Source organism: Rhipicephalus microplus, chromosome 3 (genome assembly GCF_043290135.1).
Source record: "Rhipicephalus microplus isolate Deutch F79 chromosome 3, USDA_Rmic, whole genome shotgun sequence".
Lineage (NCBI taxonomy): Eukaryota > Metazoa > Arthropoda > Arachnida > Ixodida > Ixodidae > Rhipicephalus > Rhipicephalus microplus.
The window spans coordinates 3,276,604-3,297,151 of record NC_134702.1 but is presented as its reverse complement, the minus strand read 5'-3'; the positions used below and the strand labels follow the sequence as shown (position 1 = coordinate 3,297,151).

The window sequence follows — 20,548 nt, the reverse complement described above, 5'->3', positions numbered from 1 at the left end:
AGTTGTCGCCCCGCTTCCCGGCAGCAGTTCTACGCGAAGTGTCTGCGAGCAATTTCGTGGAAGCGGACTGCAATGTCCAGGGCGTTGCGAGCTTTGTTAACGAGGACATAGTAGCTACGGTCGCAGGAACACAGGATGCCCAGGCCAGCACCTCATGTGACAAGGAGGTTCATCTGGACGAGGAATGGCTACACGTGCGTATTCTGCCCCTGAAGTGGCGGCAGCGTTCAGCATCATTCGCTGTTGTATCGGCCACATTGAGGGACGCGGGCTGCCGCACCTGGACAGCCTTAATAAGATCGAGACTGACATCTTCAGCTTCATTTTCAAGATAAGCGTTTTTTTTTCCACGCAAATAAATCATTCTGTTGCAGCGTGTGTGCAGAATCAGTGGTCATTCTTGAATGCACCTATTGTACGTGATGGTCCGCTACAGGCAAGCTGTCAGGGCCTGTATTTTTTATATCACATTATTCATATATCGAACTGATTCAGGATGCCTTTCAAGTTCAATATATCAATGTTCGTCTGTAGATCAAACCTGGGTTGGTATCTTTGCATTATAAAAGTAAATAGATAATTTTATGGGTGAGCAGCATGAACACAATTGGGTGGATAATTTGTAATGCTATGATGCTTTGTATGTGACAAAACATGAGCAACAACCCCCTTTGCTTCTAAAAAAAAGCTTGTGTCAGGAGCCACACGCCGCTTGAATGAAGAAATGGACGCTCACACGATTATAACTATCTCGTAGTGACCGCACGTGTTTTTCAACTACGTAGCACCCTAAAGTATTATGCAGCAATTTGTGAAAGAAGAGGAGTGCTGGGTAGAAAGCGATGGCATTGGCAAGAATGCCCGTACGGCATTCCGAACCGGAAGTTGATGCAGATGGACGCCGTAGCCCACAATCTTTAGTGTGATTTAGCAATCCACCTATTAGCAGAATGGATTATACACGCAACATATTCTGGGTTTTTCCTTTTACCTTGCTCCGGTAGCGCGAATTGTGTTCCAATCGCGGACTTGGAGGCGTTGCTCTACGCCAGAGTCAAATGCTCATTCGCAGAGTATATCAGCTGCTCTGACTTAGCCACTGGAACTACACAGGAGCCGCAGAGAAACGGAGTTGGGGCAATTGGGAGTAGACGGTGTGTCAAGCAGCGCGTCAGCAATGAGGTATACCATGCGATATTGGGAAGGGCATGGGAAGGATACCATGGAGGGTAGTGCAGAAAAGCACGAAAGGAGGAATCGTTGCAGTTTCAATGATCAAACGCATCTAACTCTGCTATTACAGCACCATTTCGAAAAATTCTGACGGCTCTCTGTTTGTCGTACACTCGTGCACAATTTCGCCGCCACAACTGAATTTCAACCTCTGGGTGGCTTAAAAGCCCTTCAAGTGGCATTCTGCACTGGATAGCACAAGGCCAAGAAATGTTCGAACCGCTACAGCGTCTCCCCCCCCCCCTCATTTTTTTATTACGATCGAGTTACGTTTAAGACACACCTTCTTGGCTCGCTTGCAAGGCGTGTTTGACTGTCGTATACAGTCCAACCCCGCTACAACGAAATTGACGGGGCACAGAAAAAGCTTCGTTCAAGCGAAAATTTCGTTGTAGTGAAATAGAAAAAAATATATCTCAGCTGAGCTAGCAAAACAAAGGGATGTTTATTCTCACAATTCAAAAAATGTCCCCTGCTTCCTATTCTTTCCCAGAAGCGACACGACGTGATTCTCCCCCATGCATAGCGAGGCCATGGTGAAAAGCACGCTGAAACAACACCTAAAACCACTTTTGTGAATTAACCAAACAGTTACGTTAACACGTTAACACCGGCAGCTATCCACCATCAAAAGTATTCGACAACACCGAGATGGAGGCTGGGTATCGTGGAGCGGCGACTTTTGCATTATTCTATGCCATTTTTATCATCCATCACTCGCGGCTAGCTGATTTTGTTGATAATGCGGATGAACAGCCGCTCTGATTAGTTACCACGCTGGCCAAGCGCGAGCATAATGATAATAAGCATTGGAAAAGGCATCGTGCCACGGTTGCACCCAGCAGCTGCGAGAAGGAAACCATGAACTGAGCAACTGAGCTTCAGCTTCAGATTGTCTGTGGCTCAAAAGCAAGCCAGTGGCAAAACAAAAGCAGAGCAGTCTCATTGCCATCGCTATCAAGCAATGGCGGCGCCCCTGCTTGCTGAACAGCGGTAGTATAGACCCTTTTCGAAAAAGGGCACCCCTAGCGCCGCGGAAGCCAACTACAGTCTGCCGCCATCGTGAGGGCACCGCAGCAGACGACGCAGGCTGTGTGTCCCAGCGACGCTGATGCACATTTCTTGCAGCACACACAGACACCTATTGCGTTCCTGCAGTACGCGTACCACGTCGGGAGGGCATGCCGATGAGAGTCTCTTGCATGCCGGATCCACGCATTGGCAGTCATAACAAGCCAAACTGCTCGCCTAACCCGTTGAAGGCTACAAAATATTGCTCATTGTGCAGCAGAAGCAGCTCAGAAAGCTTGTCGGGGAGTACTAGGAGCTCGTTCAAGCTAGAAAGCGGTGCGATTGCAGCGGATAATACGGAGAACTAGCCCCCAACACAAACATCACGGCACTCACACATTTGACGGCTTGCTTTCCATGCCCGCATGATGTTGCTAGCTATCCCACGCTCTGTTGCGAAGTGAAACTGACAAAAAACTCACCACCAGGTGGCGTATTCATGAAAAGGGTCTATAGCAGTGGTTTCTGGAGGTGCCAACACATGTTTTAGATTTTGTTGACGCATTTTCAGGCTCTGGGAACTCATCAAAATGTTAAAGATTGGATTTACTGTATAGCAATAAGCATCTGAGCCTGGAATTGCATAGTAAAATTTCGTTGAAGCGGGACGATCGAAGAAAAAGTGTTCGTTGTGGCGACAATATTTACGCATCGACTCCTATATACTGCTGACGGGGAATCGTGAATTTTTCGTTGCAGCGGAAATTTCGTTGAAGCGGCGTTCGTTGTAGCAGAGTTCGACCATATGCCGTTGCTATGGCAACCAATGTAGTCGCTGGCAAAGCTTTGGCTTGCAGCACGTCGAGTTTGTTCTCGCGCAGTAACAGAGGCATACCTTTCCAGCTTTAGTTCCTAACATGCCATAGTCGCATTTGCAGACTATAAGATGCATCTTTCCCACAAAGTTGATTGATTGATTTGTGGGGTTTAACGTCCCAAAACCACGATATGATTATGAAAGACGCCGTAGTGGAGGGCTCCGGAAATTTCGACCACTTGAGGTTCTTTAACGAGCACCCATGTCTGAGCACATGGGCCTACAACATTTCCGCCTACATCGGAAATGCAGCCGCCGCAGCCGGGATACGAACCCGCGACCTGTGGCTCAGCAGCCGAGTACCTTAGCCACTAGACCACCGCGGCGGAGCATTTACCGTGAAGTGTCGATGGCTACGGCAACACATTTTGAAAAGTTGCTCGTATCCGCTGCGTTCAACAGACCGACGGGCTCGCAGCGTTGTTACTTAATCTGGTCGATCACGGTTCGCGAGTGTCCTGCCGTGGTTCAGGTCATGGGTCGGCACGCCGGTATCCCTGCATTGGTTAAAAATACACACTACAGGTTGCCAACGTGGCCTTCATTTTTCCATAAAATTAGCACAACCGAAAAATTTTGAGGCTGGTGGGACGCATCTTGGTGCAGTGTAGCGCAATTTCCACAAATTTCATGGTTTTGGCGCAGCTCGGCGCAAAAATGGGGAATCGTATAAAATTGGCACAGCTGTTTCACCTATGTTTGCAGATGAAACAGAGTCCTTCAGTTTCTTTGTCAAAGGAATGTTAAATACGCCACCTGTCTTATCAACGACGTCAGGTATAGCACGCTGCATCGTGTATGACAGGCTTTTGAGGTTTCCCACAGAAATTTGCTGATTTATGATAAACTCCCTTATGACAGCTGCCTGACCGTGCCTCAAGACATGCAAAAGTTCTAGTACTCTTCGAACCTCACAGTACGTCGAGTTAGACTGAAGGAATTCTAAAAAAAATCGTTTATCCTATACGAGCTCTTTTCAAACAAACGCAGCTTGTGCTTCTCCAACTGTAGCATTTCAGCATACTCAGCAAGTACAGCGTCTCGGCAGTAATCACTCAATCTTTCCACACAGCGAAATGTTGAAAACATTCTACAGAGCTGCTAAACACTGGCCTGGCTTGGTGTAGATCAGCTGGGGATTCCGCGAGGAGAGGCCTCTAAACAAGGGGAACTTGAAAGGACTCTCCCCAAGAATATTCTCTGTTACACTGACAAGGAACTGCATTTTAAAGTACTGGCCTCAGAATTCTTGAAGATTTGCTCAGTTGTGTCAAGTGCAGTTCATGCCTTGATTTTCAGCAGGCCTGTGATCCCACTTGATGCAGAACTTGGCAAACTCTTGAGGGTAACTTTCGAACAGTTTTTTAAAGGCCAGAAAGAATACAAGTGGTTGGTCAACCTGACATTCCGTGAGGAATAGTTTGAGAACGGTTTGAGAAAGTGACAAAGTTCACTTTTGCTGGAATTGGCGGGTCACTGCAAAAAAGTTCCGAAAGGAAGCTACCTCTTAACGTCTTGCAGACTCAAGGTATATTTTCACCATCAGGCCACAAGGACAGTGCTCATTCAATCACTGGAACATGTTCAACCCAGCAATACCTGAGAGGAACAAGGAGAAAGGACAGAGAAGTCCTCTCTCGTGGTTCAGGAATTCTGAAATAATATTACTAGACAAGCCAGCAGGATGTCCCATTACCACTTGCTGGCAGTTACACCTCTTCTGTAGGGGTTGTGCACAATATGCAAACTGCAAGTGCCTAAATCAGGGCAGACCGTTTTCTTGCAAGTGTTTCTGAAAGCCTCTGAAAATTCTCAAATTAATGTTTGATTCTTCTATAGAAAGCTGGCAAATCTGCGCAAGTAGTAATGGCTCGAGTGCCTTCAATAATGCATCTTTCATGTCATCTGCCGTTGCATGGCCCATAAAAACAGATGTCAAGTACATGGTACTTATTTTTAGGGGCGAAGCTCTTCAAGGCGTGTGTCTGTACATCCTCTGAGGTATGTAGTTGTAGTAGTAGTAAGCAGCCACCTCTAGTTTAGTTTAGTTCTTGCAGTGTTCACTAGATGGCGGTAGTTGATGCAAAATGTTATAAAGTTAGATTGCGGTACTTGGAGTGTTCCCTCGATGGTGGTACTTGTAGTTGATAAATAGATGCGAGATGTTGTAAAACTAGATGGCGGTATCTAAAGTTGATAATGAAAGATGTGGGATGTTATAATAGGAAAGATGTCAGATACGACACGCGTCATTGGCGAAAGTCAATCGTTCGATTTAGTGCGGCGCGGCGACGTAGGCTAGAAGGAGCGTCGTAATAAAATTCGTTTGCTGCTGGCGCGCCGTGAAACTGCGCGAAGTCGCTACCAAGATCCTGCCGTACGTGAGCGGGAGGCCCAAGCGTCACGGCATACACAGCGCTTCTCACGTCTTAAATGATGATCGACTCGGCAAATTACTCGGAAAATTCACGATTTACCGACGATTCCCTCCGGAGCTTCGCTTATTAATCATCATACACCCCGTGGATATGCTGTGATTTTTTAAAAATGCATCCCAGTATCTGATGTGGACATTGATCTGTTTCTGATAGAGGTAGTAATTCATGGATTCACCAAACAGAATGACGTAATAAAAACAGGGGCCTAGTCACCTGACCTTGGCGGCTCAAGTACTGTGGGACATCTCGGAGCATAGACATGCTAGAAGAATTCTTCCAAGTGTAACTGTGCATAAATGTGAGCCTCCAAGTTTTCAATACAAACATGCATGTTTGCTCCAGTTGTTTAAAAGCTAATTGTTAAATCTTGACTAATTAAGCAGCTAAATCTTGACTAATTAAGCAGCTGACAGCAACAATTACTGTTATTTACACATTTACGATGCAATTGCTACTAATAACATCCCCCCTCGGCGTCTAACAAAGAAAAAGAAATCCTTAAAATTCCACTGCCTTGCCAAGCACCACCACTGTCATTTGCTGTCAGACACATGCAATTCATGTAAAGAAAACAAGTAAATTGCCATACAGCAGCTTTGACAGTGATTTCTGCTATTTAGACTGCATGGAGGAAGCAGACTTCGCAAGCCCAATCAACTGTGTCGTGGTAATATTAATTTTGCTGGGACTGGCTTGCAGATGCTGGGTGACGAAAACAATCAAATCAAAGCAAATTATTTTATATGTGCTATCTGTGTGTGGAGAGCGTTTATAGTAAATATCATGGAAATGAGAAATGGCCCTATTGGGGGGCCTTGAAACTGTGCTGGTATTCGTCAAGAGTGGCCAACAGAAGACAGAGGCAGTGAAAAGAGCTCACTTTTTGAGGTGCTCTCCGAGTCACTCCCCTGGACGTTTAGAACCTTCTCTTTCAGCTCTGCCTCGAAGCGGGCTAAATCAGCATCAAGACGCCTAATGTGCTTATCCACCTGCAGAAATGCACACACAATGTACACACACAGAATACTGACAATGGCACATCTTTACTGTGAAGTGTGACATACTGCATGCATGCGTTCAGCGCCCACGTTTTGAGCACCGTTTTATTCCTGAAGTTTTGAGCAGTAATATTATAAGTACCACAAAAATGTCACCAACATCCGCTGTATAAACACACAACCATCTCTAACACAATCAATAGATCATCTGGCACACTAAACCATGTGTACTCCCGGACTTTGCATCATTCGCTCAACGTTACTTAAGAACCTGTTAATCAGCCATCATTCCATTGTGAACAAGGGACCCGTACGGGTCCCGAAACGTCTTGTTTTGTTTGACATTGGTCAGTGACCTGTTTTATTCAACAATACCTTTACCTGACCAGACGGCATTCCGTCGAACTCTCGACAACCATCTCTAAAACAACAAGTTTTCTATACTCCTGAACATACATTTTTTTAATGTTAACCATATGTTTTCCCCAGCCAACCCAGTCATGCAAGTGAGTATTCTTTTGCATATGTGTAATTACAATACACATGAAAGTAGGAACAAAGCAAAAAGCTGGCAAATTTGACCTTAGTTCTAGAAGAAAACAAGTTGGAGGACTCTTAGCCCTTTGATGCCCAAACTTTTGTTTCAATAAACAACACCAAGAAACCTTTGTTATGCATAAGGTAATGATAAAGCCCGCCAATAACGTTGTCAGAAAAAAAAATCATGATTATTTATAGGTGAGTAATAAATTGTTGCTCCTGAGCAACATTGGGAACTTCTGCTACTACTTCATATGGAATGCCTCTCAGCAGTAGCGGCCTCGAATAGCGTGTAGATTGATGTTTCACTATCCAAGATTAAGACTTATATGTATACATGATAAAATTTCGGCCTATACCGAAACCTAGGAAACTGGCCATAAGCCGTGCAGCCTAAAAAAAAAACACATTTCAAAGCTAGAAAACAGATCATATTTTTTCCTTTATATCATGAACATGATCTCTTTAGATTTATTATCGTGGAAATAGAAAACTCATCGAACCACGCAGACATTTTTGCAAGAATAAAGTTTCTTCCCGTTCCTACGACGGACAGATCGGCGTGCTTATTCTGGGAGTGACGCAGACAAGAAACAAGAGGATCTAAAGAACATGAAGCGAAACACTAAAAACATCAAATATGACACCTGCGCACACTGTAAATTACAACAATCGCACCTTCCCATATCTGCTTGCGCTCACATATATGCCCAATGTTGCTCCTAAGCAACAACCCCTTCGGTATCAAGATTTATAGAATGTAATTTGCAGCCACACTAATCAGCGTGCTCATGAATGTTCTACAATGCCTTCTTAATCATTTTAAGTATAACAAATGTCGCAGGAGCTTCCTGTTCCGCTGTAGTCTAATAAATTTCTTTTAGTGTGTAAAGATTCTTTTGCCACCTGCCAGATGCTGGAAAAAAACATTACAAAAACGTGATGAATTGTTATTTACATATATTTTTTTAAAGCTCAAGATGCTTGGTAGTGTTTGTCTCTTACCCCATAGAGTGCCACAAGGGATGCGCAGCAGGGTGTGTGTGCAGAAAAAAATATTTTTATGATTGTTGCCCCAGAGCAACAGCGGGCACCTAAGGGTTAAGCTCCGCCTATACACTTTGTGCATTGTGACTGGCGCGCTGCCGTTAATCAGACTGTCATTTAGAGCCTGAACAGAACCAAATGCTGTCTGAACACCCGCTAGCATGTAGTTTTTCAGAGTCATTAACTGCTGCGTAGTCGATTGTACTAACAGAGACACATCATGTCCTGCAGTTTCTCGACCTGTCCCCGACGCCGATGCCATCCACAATAAATGCGAAGACATATTAGGGCCTCCAAGATTCATGTGCATGGTTTGCCATGTCTTCCATGGCAGCACGGGCAGTATATGTCTGAACCTGCGTAGTACCATATGTTCGTATCAAATGTCGTGAGGCAAAAGCAGTTTGTGATAACTGTATTCCATTATGCTGTACGCCAATGGGCCTTAGTCGAGACTACAGAAAAATTCATATCACCTCGAAATTAATACAAGCCGAGAACATATTACTGAGGTTACACTTTTAACATGATAAGCATTGCTTTACTTACCATTTCATATGTCTGCATGGCCAATTGAACCTTGTCGTCGCCATATTCCTTGGCCTTTTCAAACATTTTTCTGATATTTTCTAATTGTTCTACCCGTTCAGCTGCTGTATAATTCTTAGCATTGTTCATATATGCCTGGGACAACTTTTCAATGTTCTTAGAAAGTCCCTGCACTCTAGTGTCAAGATCTCGCATCAAATTGAAATTTCTTTGAAGTTCGGATGGTAGAGTCTCCAGGCCTGTAAAGGAAGAACAAATAATATCCATAAGGTTTTACCCTTAGCAGAACATCATAGCAGCTGTCACTGAGGTATGTTCACCACAATGTAAATCATATGCGAAAAATTCCTGCAATATATATCACAGAACAAATATCAACGCTGATGCATTTAGCATTCAGGGAACATAGTAATACAGCAGCACAGCTCCTAAAGCAGATATGAGATGTGTACTCTAGCCAGGATCTTTTCTCGCAATTTCGTTCATTGAAAGCCAGAACACTCTTCTTTTATTCCCCTCTTCCCTGTGGCATGGCTCCTCGCCTACTGTAACACATATGGACTTTGTAGTCTAATCGACAGACAGCCCAGTGCAACCTCCCGCTGCCCGAATTGCATTACACTCCGAGGACAGGTGTATCCGGATGCCTGTTAAAGAAACACTTTTTGTTTGAGCTCACAACACGATGTCAGAAGTGGGGTACTTGAGCCGTTTCTGCTAGCCTCTGCTCCCTTCATCGTCAACGGCCTCCAACAACCGCGATGACAGACTCAGCTACGCCAGCTACGAGCACCGCGACAGGTTTCTCTCGATAATCTCCACAGCCAATCACGTTAGATTTAGCCTCCAAATGGCCTGCATGGTTTCTCGAGTTTGATGGCTACCACTACACATCGAGCTTCATCTAACAAGAGCAAGAAATGCAGGTGCGAATTTTGCTATACGTGATGGATCACCAAGCAAGACAAATTTTTAACACAATCTCCCTTTTAACAGAAAACACCAAAAACTTCGATCTTGTCAAGGCGAAGTTTGACTCGCACGTCATCTAAGTTGAAAATGTCGTGTACGAGTCGGCATGCTCTTTGAAGCTCTGCAGCTGGAAGCTAACCTCACACTCGCCACAGCGCTCACTAGTTTAGTGCAACATGCCAAAAGGAGTCCGCGCACAAGCAGCAGTAGCTACTTCAGGCCTCTAAGAGATCGTTCACCTTCAAGCCAGAGTACACTGGTCTCGTGTATCTCCCACAATCATTGCGGCCAAGAAAACAACCTCCCGAGACTGCATAACAACGCAATGATGTAATCAATCATGCTGCCGTTCTCTGTGCCCAGCAATGATGGACGTGTCTCTCATAATCATACGGTGGTTCTGGGACGTTATACTTTACATATCAATCAATCACCGAGACAAAACTACTTTTGGTGATCCACCTAATTTCGGTAAGAAATCACCGTGGTGAAGTGGCTCCCCCAACTGGCCAGAATGTGCCCTAAGCTGCTTTAAAGTAGGAATGGCCCAGTTTCGGGAACCTTGCCCAGCATTCGACACGAGGTACAGCCTTTTCAGTCACAACGTACAGAATTGTGTATGCGAACTTGTAAAGTGCATCATATGCTGCACGTTTCTTCATATGGCCTGATACTCAGTGTGCACATTGCTGCAGGCTTCCTTGTTAGATAAGGATCAACAATTTATTTTATTTTGCTGCATATTATTGAAGACGATGACTGCTGGACACACTATTCCGTTTGACAATTGTTTGACGTGCCAAGCTCGAGTATCAGCAGTGAATTATTTTTTTCTGTGTTCGAAATGAATACAACCATAAATGAAACTCAGCATGCATTTGAGTCACATAGTTGAGTCTTTTTATGCAATTGCTGAACATGACAGGTGGCAGAGTAGTAAGACAATTAGTGACACACTAATTAACTTTGAATACTGAAACTTGTAAAAACAACACATTGTTTTTTATTTTCTTCTTTGGAATATAATGCTGAGTGCTTAGGAAATATGCGACGTGAATTTCACGCATTTTTGACAGTTCATATTGATTCATGACTGAAGAGGATAGGAGAGCCGTGCAAATCCTTTCAGGCTCGGCATGCAAAATCGTTTAAAAAGCGTTGCACTATTAATAACCGGCGTTATGCACAACACGGCCTTCACTGTGTTTACAAAATGCTGCCCTAAATGCAGATACTCTCACAGAAAAGTTAAACTGCTTCGAATTGCCGCTAGACAAGACGTCAGTACCTGTTGATGTTTACACGCACGTTCAATGCAGCATTCTACCTGTACAATTTTTCTGCCCGTTTGTAACATGCAAAGTGCGATTCTTACGAAATTTTCATTTTATCGGACCCTTTAGGACATGAGAAGATACTGCGGCACGATACGCCGTGCCCCACGACCACTCGCCAGCAGAACGCCCGGTTCTTAATAGAGAGAAAAATTATAGACCCCAGAGACGTTTAGCAGACACAGGCCACACTGGTCTAATTAAATACACGAAAGATAACGAAATAGAAAGCACGTACTGTCAAGGTAATGTTCCAAATACACGGCGGTCGCCATTTTTCATTTTCATTTCCGCAGACTTTCATGGTGTCGCTTGCACTGCAGCTTGCTCAAAAATGTAGTTGAAGAACAAGTTCAGCGCTCACACTTACCACTTTTAGAGTTTAAGAAATATTCATTAAAGTTGGTAACAAGGTTCTCATAATATACTTCTGAATAAGAAAACAAAATGCATCGTTTGCTTTTTCGAATCTAGCGTCAGATGCCGAGGAGGAGCGGCATCTGACAGCGGGCACGGAGGACACTTAGAAGTGTGGCAGCTTGGGCTAGTTGGTATGGCATGGCGATGGTTATAGCGCAAGAACAAAACGACGACTTTCGTGTCCTTCTTATCTCTGTGTCGTCGTTTTGTTCTCGCGCTATAACTATCGTCACGGAGGACACCTTTCCTTCCTCCGTGACAGCGGGTGTGTGTGGGTCTGGCTGCTGCGCCGCGCGGCGCAGAAGACGCTGCCATTTGTAATAGGTGTTTAATTAACAAATATAGGCTGATTAACTCGCTAAACACCTACCTGCTTAGAAAAACTTTTGAGTTTAACGCATTATTTGTTAATTTATACATTTAAATAGTATTAAATAATAATTTTTTAATTGACGTCACTTTCATGCGGTGCAGAAGTCACTGCTGTGTGGGGCCATAGCCTCCTAGATTTTTCTTGCCTGCCGGATTATTGGCTGTCACTAGGAAAGCGGCTGTCATCGGAACTATGGTGGTGGCGTTACCTAAGTAGGGGTGTCTTCAAATAAGTTTTTACGTTTTTGGAGCTTATATGCAACAAAAATAACATTGAATTAAAAAAAGCATAAACGTAATTATAATTAAATACTACGTAAATGACGCCATTACTTAGCAAGCACCTTTTTTATTACAAAGCATCTTCTAAAATTAGTTGCAATGGCCAAAAGTGCCAATCTCAAAGGCCAAGTACAAAAACCGTCCCTGCGTAGGCGGCGCTGCCATAGATGACCGACGTTTCGCGCTCATCTGGCAGGCAAGGGAAATCTAGGAGGCTATGGTGGGGCTGGCTGCTGCACCGCGCAGCGCAGAAGACGCTGCCTTTTCCTTGCGCCATCTGTGGTTTCGCACCGTCCAAATGGTTTTTTGCCTGGGAAGCATTTTTGAAATGCTCAGTCAACGGTAGCAGCTCTGTCTTCGGCGAAAAGTGCAGTGCCCCTGCTGATCGAACGCGCTGATAAGAATGGCGCCTCCACGGACTGTTGGAAAGAGAAGTCAACATCACCGGAGGAATTCGGTCTCTAGCAGAGAGCTGCGAGCCACGTTTAACTGCGTCATGCACGATCTCCGCAATTTTAGTGTGTGGCAGTTTTTGAACGATCCGGGAATTGTCTACTTAGTGGTGCCATTTCTTTTAATCATCGAATTTATTGTGAACATGACAGTTATCGGCAGGGTACCTTGTAAGTACAGTTCGGCGCGTTGTTTTGTGTGAGCGCACCTGCTTTGCACTGTGCGATGGTTGTCGGTTGATGTTTCAGACACCGAAATTGACTGGAGAGCTTATATGCAAGAAGTGGAAGGAGTGCTCAATGGCACTTACGACTACGCTCATCTCAAAGGGGACACTGGACCGCTTGTGTGAGTACTCGCATCATTTCTCCGCATGTACTGTTCGTGACTTTGATATTATGTACTGCCCCGCGAATCATTCTTCTAGTTTTGGACTAGCGAGATTGAAGGAGCAACTGGTGCATTGGTATAAAGGAGGTCAAAGTGTACGTAGACTGAGCTCACTGTATGCTACATGATGAATATCCTGTCACAAATAACTTTCAATACTTGCAGAACTCCATTGTAGCACCAAACGACATCGCCTTCTTTTATCGTGTCGACCACCAGTCTTCTCACTGTGTTGGCCGAGATCTTCTGTCCGTGGGTTTGCAGTAATTTGTAGTAAGGCCAAATCTCAGCTATTCATTTGAGACTTTTGGGGTGCCTCACGTGGCCCGTAGTTGTCGGGGCACATTCGTGGTTAAAGGTGGCTGCAGTATCTACAGTGGAACTAATGTTCAGTGTAACATTTGCCAATTGCTCCCTTGTGTATGTGCTTCAAGCCATGCATGTATGCCATACTTACCTATGGAGTAGAAACCTGGAGGCTTAAAGAGGGTTGAACCTACATTGAGGACAACAAAGCAAGCAAAGAAAAAGCAAAAACAAAAGAAAAGCAAAAAGTAACCTCAATCGACAGGAAGACAGCAGAGAGGCCAGGGAACAAACAGCGGTTAAGGACATCATAGCTGAAATAATGGAACCTGGAGGCTTAAAGAGGGTTGAACCTACATTGAGGACAACAAAGCAAGCAAAGAAAAATCAAAAACAAAATAAAAGCAAAAAGTAACCTCAATCGACAGGAAGACAGCAGAGAGGCCAGGGAACAAACAGCGGTTAAGGACATCATAGCTGAAATAATGGAACCTGGAGGCTTAAAGAGGGTGTAACCTACATTGAGGACAACAAAGCAAGCAAAGAAAAAGCAAAAAGTAACCTCAATCGACAGGAAGACAGCAGAGAGGCCAGGGAACAAACAGCGGTTAAGGACATCATAGCTGAAATAATGGACATGGGCTGGGTAAGTAGTCGGTAGGTGTTCATTAAGGGAACAGGTTAAACCCTATACTTGCCATGTATTTTAGGCAAAGTTTATGTATCTCTTTCTTTATAACCACTAGAGCTACACTAATTATTTTACTATCATTCTGATCATGAGTCAATCCTCTTCCAACTGAAACAGATTCAGCCCTGAAAATTGTAATGCTAATTTTTTTACCTCAGGTACCTAATAGTCACAATAATAGTCATTAGATGTTGTGTTGCTGAAAAACATTTCCTCACACAACTATAATTCTGATTCAGCATATTTCCTATTATGTTATCTAAATGCTGGCCGAAAACTGTGACTCTAGATGCTGTGGCAGCTAAAAAAAGGGAACATGAGCTCAAAAAAAGCATGTTTTGAAATAATTGCTCTAAAAGTTGAATATCTGCATCATTTCAGAAGTACAGTGAGATAACAGCAAATTGACGAACTTGTCGAGGAGATACCAGCCAAATACTCAACAATATAATTTTTTTCATGTTGAAACGTCTTCTCTAGCGAGCGTCGTTTGTCACCTGCTATGCAGCCATGTCAGCCCAGTACTGTCGACGCAGTGAAAGATTGCGTAGGCCTTGCACTGTGCAGTGCCCTGGCGAAATTGCAAGATAGTTCGGCACACTTACACGGGCTATATTGCCATTGTAGAGAGGAAGAAGATTATGTGCCGCAGTGGGTCACGCCTTTAGTGAGAAGAGCCAGATGCTCGAAGGCACATAATCTTCTTCCTCTCTACACCATCAATAAAAGTGGAACCAGCATCAAGACTGTACTTAAAGTGTTTGGTGCCCGAAGAAAATGTTGTTTTGACATGACAATCCAATGACTCGTTATCGTTTTGAGTTTTCCCATGGAGGCATTTAGCAAGTAATTCTGGATGAGCCAATTCTAGACAATTTGGCTTGACAGCCTCAATAACAGATGCTGAAAGATTGATTGATTTGTGGGGTTTAATGTAACAGATGCTGAAAGATGTTCTTTATGAACAAACAGTTCAACATTCAACTGGGCTTTGTTGAATTTACACCAAGTTGTGGCGTCCTTCAAGCAGAGGCCGTGGGATTGATTGGTGTCCTTAGAAGCTATGTGAACACATGTGGACTGCACAGCTTTTAGCATGTCCTCCACTAAGAAGTCCCTGACTAGACATAGATTTTCCGACAGAAAGCTTGATTCCTCTGATTTCCTTCCTTTTGTGCAGTTCCGGGCCAATTATTTTCTGAATGTGGCAAATGCACTCCAGCTTGCTAACTGTAACTTTTCCATAAGGCAATGATGCTTGAACTGCAAGAAATTCCTTGCTACAAATGGGTGCATGGCAGGCCGCGGCTTAAGTGTTTTGAATATGTCACTTTCAGAGGGAAAAAACCGTACTAAGACAAACAAATGACTGATTCTGGTTCAGAAAAGGCTTGAGGTTTCAAATAACACACAAAGAAAGGAAATGTTTTTTTTTTCCCATATTTTTGGGTACCCTGTCTCTTTAGGGTAATGGACTGGATTCCAAGAGAACGCAAATGACTGAGGAGAGAAAAAATCTCAGCATATCCACGGAGGGAATGATGATGAGTGGGACAAAGCGTCCGTTAGCGCAACCATCTGTGCGTCGATCTAGTGAGCTCACGAAGTACCACCATCTCACAACCCCTGTGGCAAATACCCGCTATAGAGCGGGTATGTGCCATTGGTGGCTACGGACATACATACGGAGGAGCGACAGACCCACACCATAAGGAGCTTTGCACCTAAAAAAAATTTGGGTGAAACGTGAGAGAGGCCTTTGCCCTGCAGTGGGCATCTGATGATGCTTTCAAGGCCTGGTGGTGTGTTATAACAAAAACAAAAAAATGTATTTTGAATAAGAATGAAAATGTAACCGTAACATTATCTAGTATTTCATTTCAGAGTGAAAGTAGCATATGCTTTCCCAGTTCAAGGGGAAAATTGGTTATGTGGCACAACTGAGGTCATGGAACATCATCTCAGATAAGATAAAAAGGGAGAGCCAGCAGAACGATGACTGCTCTTCGTTTGCATCAAATGCCCCTTATCATCGTTGTGGCAGGGTTCATCGTTGCGGTTATTAAACTAAAAAAAAAAACTTTTCTCGCTGTGATATTCATGGAAACCATCATTGCACAGACAGACATAATACACTACTCTTGCATATACGTGGCAGTTTATGCTATTGGGAGGTCAACGTTCCTCAGTGCCTTAACGTTTGATGTTCCTTGCATTGGATATGTCGAACACATTTCTGCATTTCCCTTTTATATTCTTCAAACACGCCAATTCCTTATGTTTTATAATCCAACGTAACATATCACTTGCTCTGTACTAATCACGATGTAAGCAAAATACTAATTTATGTGTGGACACTCTCTGCATCAAGATAATGTTTGGCTTTAGTACATGCATCGTGGAACCAGAGCGAAGGGGCGCTGTGACATGGGGGCCTAAAGAGAGCAAGCTTGACAGGGCACTCACATTCTTTTTTTACAGTGAAAGCAGTTATGAGACCACAAAACGGCTCACGTGCGGCGCCGTACTTGTCTGGCGCCGCCGCTGTCCGTAACCACTACCGCTCTAACTAAGAAAAAAATCTCGGTAAACAAAAACACCACGGACACGGTGGTATTAAAAGTTGGGCCCCCTTCGTGTCAGCCCAGTGTTCTGCTACTGAGCCACACCGGTGCTTGGAACTCGATTGCAAATTTGACTTAGGCAGGTTTGATGTAGGGAAAGGAATTGCGTTAGCATGAGTAACAAAGAATTTTAGAACAGCATAGGTATGACCAGGCGTCACACAATGTGATTAGCGTAATGAGTGGGTTGTCCAATGCTTCAACCCGATACAAAAGCTTGTTCTTGATCACCTATTAACTGTGGCACATACCCACGTCAGGCCAAATATTTTGTCGTCGTCAGCCAATGCATAAGAAAATTTCCACAAAATTCCTTGCAAGTGTGTTCCAGATACCACTCTTCTTCAAAAAATGACGAAGGATAGTGCAGTGAATGTTTGCCTACTACACAGAAATTATGTTTATTTATGGCGTAGTAGGTAACCAGCAAGTGTGCTTGTAGCAGTTTCCCAAACAGTGTTTAAAAAAGGCTCTGTAAGGCTGCTCTTCCACCTTTCACTGTGAATATGCTGTGCATTTTGTGCAGGCTTAGCGGTTTTTTTTTTTCTGTATCTTTTGTGAGACACCATGTATGCTAGTAACTAAAGCTAGAATTGCAAACCGCGTTTTTCGCGACCGGAGAGCGCTATGTGCTGCAAACTCTGCAGTTGCCTCCTCAGTGTTTTCTAGTGCACAATGCAATTATGGACGCTACATACACAGCTCGTCATCTACAGTTCATAAGCCGGCCACAGTCGCGTGGGGGGTGATGAAATATGGGGGCTGGAGGGCCTGAAAGCGCCAAACATTACTTGGACACAGTGGAATGTCCGCACCTAAATTGTTTTTCTTACACCATGGTTCCAACTCATCTTTTGCTGTACTTGCTGTTGTTCATGATGTGAACCTTCTTTTGTATGTGACCCCATTTACAGGCCTTTGCAAGGACTGTAAGATATTTGTAAATAAACAATTAAACAGTGAAATTCCAGGCACGACAATACATGTTCAAGTTAGGGGACTGAAGACCACTTTGTGCAGAAAGCATTTTGTATTTTGTAGTTCACTTATGAGCAAAAATAACTACTTTGCTTCAAATACTATTCATGCAAATAAAAGCTGTTGCAAACCATTATGTACCATTTTTTTTTATCTTGACTCACCAAGGCCTTGTGGTAAGCAATTATGTTTTGTTATGCAGTCAGACTTGTCAATTCATTACAGGTACCCTGCAGGCTTTGTGTATATCTTCATGGCTCTGTACTACATCACTGGCCATGGGACGAACATTCTTCTCGCCCAGTACCTGTACGCGGGCCTTTACCTCTTCACTTTGGGCCTCGTATTCAGTTTATACAACAAGACTTGCAAGGTACTCTAGCACTCTGCATGTGTAAACATCCTTAATTTAACTTGGAAAGTCTACGCATCATCCAAAGAAGAAGGGGAGTCTAAACATACCAGGGCAATGAAAGCCACTGAGACTGCCACACACTGTGACATTAGAACAAACGTGAAGTGCATGCCCTCACAGGAAGGAAACAAAAGATCTGATTATTGACTTGCATACAGGATGGCATTTGGCTGGCATACATTGCCAACATAACTTACAAAATGTAAAAAAAAACGGAAGAGCATCAGTGCACTTTTTGGACAACTTTAATTTCAGCATTCAATCGTAAGGTGAGGGTCGAATTCGAGTAGTAAAAATGTGGGAAGTAAAGCTCACGTTATGTTGAGGTGTTAATGCTTCAGAAACATCACAGAAAAAGAAACATCCTGGTTTCCAAAGTCATTACTGGTTTTTGTACTTCATTTGTTGCTACCTGTACACAGGTTATTCTAAAAGGGTTGTGCTTTAGTGCATTTCATTTGTTGCTGGCTGTAGGAAAATTATTCTGAAGAGTTTGTGCTTCATTGTGAAAAAAGAATTTCCTGTGCCTGTAGTACAGTTAGCAATGCCGAAAGCAAAAGATTTTCACTTACATCTGCCAATGCTATAGCTACAAGTCTCAGATACTATGCTTTTAGCCAGCAGCCAGACATTACAAACAAGAGACTACAACTCGCCACCCCTCCCCCATGAGAAGGTTCTTAAGAATCTTGATCACCTCACCTCTTAAAAAAAGCCCCCCACATCTTGTCACGGGGTGAATGGAGTAAATGCATCTCGTGAATGTTGCACAATTGGGTATGGTTGGGGATCGCTTAATTGTTATTTCGTCTTTATTATTCTTATTATTGAAGAAGCGTTGCCTTCAACGTCAAGCGAAAGCCAAGTAAAGACTGAATTCCTCACGTGCAATCCAGTGCCTACGTATCAGAGCGGCCAGTGAACAGTTTGGTGAACAATAGCTTGCCGTTTGGTATGTTATCGCAGAAGCTTTGTCTAAGACATGAAGATCAGGCGTCCTAAATATTGCACCCAAGCACTGTACCAAGAACAGCGTGAGTGATATGACGTTCGCGGCATCGAGATCAACGACACAAACCCGCCAAGCTTGCGTAAGACGGCACACTGACAGCAAAGGCAAAAGCTCGCGTCGTAAGCCATAAAAAAATTTAAATATGGGGAACATGCAGCACCTACAGGTGGTGCACTAATACAGTGAGCCAGCTAGAGTCACTAGAAAATTTTCAGAGTACCGCATCCGTTTCCCTTGTGCCACCATATCCCTTCCAAGCGCTTTTCACTAGGCGCACGAGTTCAATGCGCCGTGCGGCTGGACTTTTAGCATGCGCACATAACTTAAGGGTATTTCGTTGCTTTTCTAACACGTCATGCAGATGTGAGGAAGTATACCTTAGCATCAACTGAATGTGACCTAGAAATATCATTCATTTCCGTATTATGTGCAGGAAAAAGGCAGAAGAAAAGCATTTCACGTGGCTGTAAATAGATTTGATCGCAAAGAATCTGCCCCCTCCCAAGAACACTTGTCCCTGCAGTAACCTACGCAAAGTTTGCAGGAAACACTTGCATGCAACAATATTTTACGTTATTCATCCATTCGGTCTGGTGAGTGATTAAAAACAAAGCACTACATACTCTTCAATTTTTTCGGCTCTTTATGCCTGTATCTTTCAAACAAATTGTGCATTCATTTTGAATAGGTTAGTCAGACATCAAAAACAAAAAAAAATTATTAACATACCTGTTTACTGTCTTGATTCATCTTAGTAGGAAGCGCAGCCACTATTACACAGAACACACAACACAAGCGCGCTTAAGCGCTTGTGTTGTGTGTTCTGTGTAATAGTGGCCGCGCTTCCTAGCAAGATGTATTCATACCAACTGGCCCGATCGCGTTTCTTGTTACGGTTGTGCTCGCTACGAACGGAGGTGATTGTGTTCAGCAACTTCCCGCAAGATGCCATCAGCTTTTTCACTACGTTAAACCTGCGCATTTGTGCTGACTTTTGCGGTCTGCTAAATATGCAGTTGGTGTTCAGGTTCACTTCCCAGTGCTCGATTGTGTCATTAGATAGATCGCTGAATCATACCTTGCTCGCACACGTTACTTGCTGCTCAGCTTATTGACACGCACAATAGGAGTAGTGCACGTATTTCAACTGGAAGTTGTGTGTGGCGTATTTATGTCTCGGTTTGCAGCGCCAGCAGCCTCATGTTCGGGCCTATTGGCATGCGGTATTTGTACTACACCGTATCTTCTTTGTCAATGCACTGTCACTTTCTAACTGATTCGTAGAAAAGTAGGCAGTTTAATAAAAATTGACCGACAGCACTTCATTGACACGAGATGAGGTGTGTTCTTGAAATTTTACTGTTCTCTGACATCAAAGTTTTCTAGTTAACATCAGCAGCGTGTAAGCTGCTGGGGGTCTGGTTCAATTCCAACAATTTTTTTAGTCCTGCGCACTTATCACAGCTTTCTTGGCACGGTACTTCTTAGATATTTGGCCAGAAATAGTGCAGCCCAAAATTTTTCCGAGCGCATGGCAAACGAACACAGTATCTGCATGTGCAGTCTGTTCAAAAGATACAGATATATAAAGAGCAGAGCAGATTGA

At 43.7% G+C, this 20,548-nt stretch overlaps 2 protein-coding genes across 7 annotated transcripts in view; one reads left to right on the top strand and one right to left on the bottom strand.

Annotated features, from left to right (window-relative positions):
* The window catches only part of LOC119184168 (inhibitor of growth protein 5), a 154,158-nt gene that overhangs the window by 19,824 nt on the left and 113,786 nt on the right, over positions 1–20,548 (bottom strand). Inside the window, exons 1-3 of one of the 2 annotated variants that reach the window (XM_037433893.2) lie at positions 11,238–11,401; positions 8,694–8,932; positions 6,440–6,548 (exon numbers count right to left, since the gene is read on the bottom strand). In XM_037433893.2, the coding sequence (XP_037289790.2) occupies positions 6,440–6,548; positions 8,694–8,932; positions 11,238–11,274 (385 nt within the window). In that variant the 5' untranslated portion in view covers positions 11,275–11,401. Of the gene's footprint in view, positions 1–6,439; positions 6,549–8,693; positions 8,933–11,237; positions 11,402–20,548 lie in introns of those variants that run through there. The other variant, XM_075888743.1, reaches the window with a different exon arrangement.
* Positions 1–20,548, top strand: part of Alg3 (Alg3, alpha-1,3- mannosyltransferase) — a 156,679-nt gene that overhangs the window by 84,061 nt on the left and 52,070 nt on the right. For all 5 annotated transcript variants that reach the window (XM_075888735.1, XM_075888734.1, XM_075888733.1 and 2 more), the window contains 2 exons: positions 12,775–12,874; positions 17,741–17,888. In XM_075888735.1, the coding sequence (XP_075744850.1) occupies positions 12,775–12,874; positions 17,741–17,888 (248 nt within the window). The remainder of the gene's footprint in view (positions 1–12,774; positions 12,875–17,740; positions 17,889–20,548) is intronic.